At 34.4% G+C, this 6383-nt stretch overlaps 1 protein-coding gene across 1 annotated transcript; it reads right to left on the reverse strand.

Moving 5' to 3' along the window:
• Positions 1-725: 725 nt before the first annotated feature.
• Positions 726-6004, reverse strand: LOC126670573 (sister chromatid cohesion 1 protein 3). Its single transcript, XM_050364333.2, has 13 exons — positions 5747-6004; positions 5062-5323; positions 4859-4955; positions 4708-4775; positions 4077-4606; positions 3868-3976; positions 3651-3787; positions 2925-3544; positions 2571-2607; positions 2429-2483; positions 2189-2324; positions 1389-1534; positions 726-985 (listed from the first exon to the last, which is right to left on the reverse strand). The coding sequence occupies exons 1-12, from the start codon at positions 5868-5870 to the stop codon at positions 1436-1438; spliced, it is 2274 nt and encodes a 757-aa protein (XP_050220290.1). The 5' UTR covers positions 5871-6004; the 3' UTR covers positions 726-985; positions 1389-1435.
• Positions 6005-6383: the final 379 nt, after the last annotated feature.

A 6383-nucleotide genomic window follows, 5' to 3' on the forward strand; every position in this document is an offset into this window, starting at 1 on the left:
TCCAAATCAATGTTTTTAAAACCGGACCGGAAAGCGAACCGGCTTCGTCGAGGGTTCATGGTTCGACCGGTTCAACCGGGTTGGATCGGATTTTTTAATTTTAATAAATATAAATATTAAAAATATGATATAATATAAATTAATATATTTTTTAAATTTTATTTATAAAATATAACTATTAATAAACACATTCCAATAGCATATGAAAAAAAAAATATTTTTTTTAATTTTAAAAGTAATTATTGAATTAAAATTATATAACAAAAGTTTATAAATAAAGAATATAATAATATATTTAAATAAAATTGATAATTAAATATGCAAAATATAATTATAATTGATAAATAAATAATCATCACTATATATTTAAAAAATTTATTTATTTAAAAAGAATAGTATTTGTTGGTGACAAAAAAAAAATGAAAAAGAGGTTGTACTTAAATTTTTGAATTTTATTAATTATTAAATTAAAAATTTATAAATATGATAGGAAATAAAATAATAAAATAAATTATATAAATTATTTAGACATCATGAATGAATAATAAGTAACCATCAATATAATTTAATAAAGAAAATATTAGATTAAAATATTATTATTTGTTGGTTATAGAAAACAAAGGGGAAACCTGTGAATTAGGACAAAGGCATCAATTTGTAAGTTTTAACAAATATAAGGGCAGCTGTTTACTTTTAATCTCAAGAAAGGGACAAAAAGGATTGGAAACAAAAAAAGTGGTCTCTCTGACGATTTTGCAGGTTTTTGCATAATATTTGAAAAACCGGATTTGCACGGTTTTCTCAATTAACCGGATTTGTCTGGTTTAACCCGATTCCGAACCGATTTTTTAACTTACGAATTTTTATGTCTAACCGGACCGGACAGGTAGCCGGTTCCCGGTTAATCCGGTCCGACCGGCCGGTCCGGTCCGGTTTTAAAAACATTGCTCCAAATGCAACTTGTGTCTTGTTTTACAAAACCAACCTGCATTTAGCAAAGGGAACAAATAACAAAATCAATCCACACAAAAAATGAGTCAGTTCGTTTAACAAGATCATGCCACTAACCAACATAAATTATTACATCATACCTTGACCTAAATTCAATTTTACTAAAATCTTAATTCATAACTAATTAATTTGATATCGTTAGCCTAAATGGATGAACTTCCGTAAACTGAAGAATAGTATATCGTAGTTAAACTTCTAAGTACTACATTAATTTGCATGCAGCTTTACTGATGTATCCATTCTTTTTAACACCGGCAAATCATTACAATGACTAATCGAAAATTCTAAAGCATTTAGACAAAATCCATCAGACTTGGACAAGCCATTGACACAGGTGAAACAGCAATAGTAGATTAATACTAAATCATAGATCTTACCTACTAGGAGACAGGTCAGCAGATTGTAAGATAAGCTTTTATGGTTCTCAAATTTCGGCCTTCGACAGTCTAGAAGTCAACTTTAACGTTATGTCGCTATAAGGTTCCTCTTGTTGTACATCAATAAGTCCATAGCTTTTAAGAACCTGCATTGCACCATTAAAATCAGATAAAAATAAGCATGACAAATAATAGCTAGTTAAGTGACCCCGTCAAGTAGCATTTTACAATTGTCATAACTGAAATGAATTTGCATATCCAAGAACCTATGGTAAATGGAACAAACGCAAATGATTGCAAACAGGGAGCTAGATAAGAGGACACTTATGTCTATCTGAATTCCATGTTAAAACACTATGCATTTTCTTACATGCAGAATTGTATGTATCAAATTAAATGTGAAATCAGAACTGTACAAAGCATAATAAGAAAGCACAGCAGGGTTCTGCCAAGAATCTATAACTAGGCAAGTGAGTCTGCAACCAAATTTAAAAAGGAAATTTAAAAAGGAAAATAAATTTACTTCAAGTCTATTGTAACAAAAAAAAAGGGAAGAAAACCATGTAGAAGCTTAGGAAATGATTGTTTTACTTCCTAACGTACTAAGAAGTATTATCTTACATTAAAAGCTTATATTAATATGTAGTTCATTCAGCAAGAAAATATGTCTTCGATGTCCCTATACATATGCCATATTAATGATCACGTATTTTCCTCAACCTGTTACCTTTTATGAAAACATTTATATGAATAGATTAATAGGCAAGCAGTGCCATGCATGAAAACACCATAACACTTACCAATGTTTCAGAAAACATCCGGGCACATACTTTTCTTGTTTTTCCTTCTAAAATCTTGTTGAGACTGAGATCTCCAGATACGTCTTCTGATTCTGGGGTCATAGGAGAATATTTTTTCAAATACTGAGCCACAGCCCTGCAATACCAACATAACAAAGAAGCAACAGGCAATTTAAATTAGAAAAAGGTAAACCTTTGAGAACTGGACTTCCTCTAGTTTGCAACAATAGACAGTAGTACCTTGTTCTTACAGATAGTGAATCAATGCCTTGAGAGCCTTGAGTGCCTTGAGATGCTGCCATAAGAAAAAATGACATTCACAAAATAGAAGAACTAAAAGTGAAATTTCATATAACTTTGACTAAACAAATAAATAGTTTACCAGGTGGGCTGTTGTCTAATTCCAGAAAATAAAGGTCCTACAAAAATAGCGATTGTTGGAGTAAGAAAAAAGAAGGGTGATTCATATAGTTAACTAGCTTGTAAAATAAGGTGAGTGGTGAAACAGTCTTAACCTCAGATATTCTAAAATAAACATCATAAGTAATATAACAAAATTAACATGTCTAAGATAAGCAAGCAATACAGCACAAAACTTTCAGATAGTAAGAGCCTCGGGACATGAAAGGCATCAAAAAGTTGAGACAAAAAGACATTACCATCGCTTCAATGCAAGACTACAAGAAAAGGCAAGCAAAGTAGTATAGCTAATGCCAAAGAAAAGGTTATAAATTACCCCAGTTTCACCAGTCTTAACAGATTCAGGAATATCGGGAAGTCCAGAATATCCTGCATCAAATTGCTCTTCCAAAAATGTCCTGGGTGTTTCCAGATCAGTAGTGTAAGTGGCAGTAGACGCTGCAATATCTGGTGTCGGCAGCGCTTCAGTTCCCATACTTGCTCCATTCTGTGTGTCTGATCCTAAAGTTTTTGCCGAGATAGGAGTGAAGTCATCACTTCTGAAAGGAGTAGGCAGGAATTCAGGTAACAGAGTGTTTTCAGTATGGCCTTCATGTTGTCGAAGATTTTCAATTGCTGGGTCAGCTTCAACTTCAGGTACACAAGGTTGTGTAAGAAAAGGATCTGGAAGGTTTTCAATTGCAGGAACAGGAGAAGTTGCCTCCCTGCGCTCAGAGAACATTTCAGTTACAGGAGCAGGAGAAGTTGCAGATATAGGCTCCAAAATGACTTCTGTTGAACGAGCAGGAGAAGTTGCATCCCTCGAATCTGAGACCACTTCAGTTGGAGGATATGTTGCAGTCATAGGCTCTGGTGTCACATCCCTTTCAAGAACCAGATGAGGTTTTGAAGAAATGTAGTCATTTCTATAGCAATTGGATAAATCAGCACAAGACCCTGATAATAAACAAAACATCAATACATTCTTAAAATTTCAACCATTAACTTTAAACTACCAGGAATTGCCCAATACAAACCCAAAAATAGAGTTCTGATTACACACCAGTTAATGCAGACTCAAAAAAGACTTGCTCCTTTCTTAAAATGTTGCTCGACTTCCAGATATCCAAAGCATTAGAGGGCTTGTTCAACCTTCGTCTTTTTATATCCTCATGATCTTCTAAAGCCTTCTTTATGACCCTATTATAATTCCATTCGTACATCAGATAACCAGAGCCAAATGGTAGAAGTCAAATTAAAAATCAAACAACAAGATGTACCTATTACTTAATACTGTGGTCTTATCAAAGCGCTTTCTCCTTCTTGGCCTTTGTCTTGGCTGCTGAACAGCTGGTGTTGGGTTTAAGGCAAGTTCGGGTAATACATGCCCTGAGACATACACAACGAAAAGCTGGTTTCAAGTAGAAACAACCAAGGCAAAATCATCTTTCCATCCTGCTCACATAAATGTATGAAGTCGTGCACGTACCAAATGAAACTCGTGTGTCAAAACTTTCAGGTGCATTTTGTGATGCAGAAGTAGGGGATTCTGGACACTGCTGAAATGGTAGAGACTGCCCTCCAGATGGTAAGACATCTTCCTCAATTGGAGAAGGAACTTGTTTCTCACTCAAACCTCGGTTTAAAGATCTGCTTGATTCAGATGCATCATGTTGATGATTGGTAAACAGCAGAGGGAAGTTTTCTGAACTAAAAGCGTCAACATTGTCACGCAAAGCTTCAAATTCTGGAGGGGAAGTTTCATCGTTAACAGCTGAATTAAGGACCTCAGTCTGATTGCTTAGACCAGGGCCTTGAATATCAAGAATCTCAGTATGTAATTCTGTTTGGTTGCTAGGACCAGATTCTTGAATAGCAACAATTTCCATAGGCACTCCTGTAGAAGAACTTGGGCCTGGATCTCGAAGATTTGCAGCTTCTACAGATCCTTCTCTAACATTACTAGGAATGGTGGTCAGAGAATCCATATCAAAATCAACTCCTGATGGAGGAATGACACTGTAAATGAAAACAAATGCTAAGTATTGACTCCCGGCAAAAAGAATTGCAAAATAGAAGAAAAAAATCGACAAAAAAATTCCAAATGCAATAGGGCATACTCTTCCTCCATTAGCCTAACACCTGTATTCAGTTCCTTTTCTGGAGGTAACATATCCATCATTATATCCTGCGCATAAAGTTTCTACAGTGAGCATTGCAATTTCGGAACATAAAGCACCAAAGGGGACTTTCCGGAAAAAAATGACAGACCTCGTCAAAAGTTATAACAACATAAGGATTTCGGTCGGTAGGAATTTGATCCGGAAGTGTTATTTCCTCTTGATCCCTCAAATGATTGTCAAGAGACCTAAGACAAGTAGCAATTGTGTCAAAAAAAAAATCCGGGGACAATCATGAAAATTAAGAAATCAAATGAAGAGAAAAGAAAATAAGAAAATTGATTAGATTTATACCCATCCGCATATACATCAAAGTCCACATCCAAAGCATCAAGATCAAACGTTTGAGGCAAAGTGACGGATTCAAATTTTGCTGTTGTGGCATTCTCGGGCAAGTTAACTTCAATGGAAGCAAATGCCTTTCTTAACCCCACAAGAACAATATTGCAATCATGGTAAAGATAATCGACTTTCTTTGAATAGATCCGAACAACACCTAACAGAAGGTGTCCTGACATTCTCAAAGCAATGGGAACTTCCGGACACATAATGCGATCTGAAATATACATCAATATCAAACAATTGTCACTAAATTACCGAAAATAATGTTCTATAAGCAAGCATATAATAACTAATAATACTACACTAAACCTCATAACACAATAATACTAAACTAAACATCACAATGCAATGTCAGAATGTAATGAAATATTAAAATGAAAAATATAAGTTCAAAAGTGAAAGTTTACATCTTTTGCTATATAAAACAAAGAAATAACACTAGAAATCAAAATCTGGTAACACTCATCCACTGACAAAAGATAACAATTTCAATTTTCTTTTTCAAAATTTGAACCCATGAGTGTTTATACCATTCGAGTTATAACTCGTTGTTAAATCGATTTCAATTGAAAAATAAAGATTTAAACTTTGTTCCACAGCAAGAATTAAAACCCAAAAAAGATATGATTTTGTTTACCGACGGTGGAGGGGATATCGGTGGAGGTGTAGTGGGATTTTTTGAGGCGGCTCTGTAAATGAGCGGCGCACCACACTGTTCCGAGCGGGCCTTTCCTCGCAAGAAACGTTTGCGAGTAGAACATCTTTCTTCTTCCACTAAATCTTTGATTACAGACACAGTGAGCGCTGGCATTAGACAACTAAAAGACAAATAAATAATTTAGGGTTTGCGGTTTTTTTTTAGGGTTTTAATTAAATTGATTGATATCAATGGCGCGGGAAACAAGAAAAGGCGCCACTTCGGTTTCTTTGTTTTATTTTGGAAAACAATGCATGAATGGTATTCCAAGTTTTCAAAAAATTCTTTTTCGGTGTGTCTACTTATTTTTGGATCATCTAAGTAGTTGAAACACCTTTTAAAATTGTTTCAAAAATAAATTATGTGTTTGAACTTTTAGACGCCTATTTTTCGGACAGGAAAAAAGTGACAAGAAACTGAAGCGTCCAATGATGATTTTCAGAGAAATCTATCCGGGTGACAAGTTATCGATTTGCTTGCTGGAATCTAAGCAGGCATAATCTATATATGCATAACTGCAAACTTGGAGGATTAATTCTAGTCTAAGTTAAGAAATTGGCTAATTGTAATATTTTAA

The sequence above is a fragment of the Mercurialis annua genome, linkage group LG2, assembly GCF_937616625.2.
Source record: "Mercurialis annua linkage group LG2, ddMerAnnu1.2, whole genome shotgun sequence".
In the NCBI taxonomy this organism is placed as follows: domain Eukaryota; kingdom Viridiplantae; phylum Streptophyta; class Magnoliopsida; order Malpighiales; family Euphorbiaceae; genus Mercurialis; species Mercurialis annua.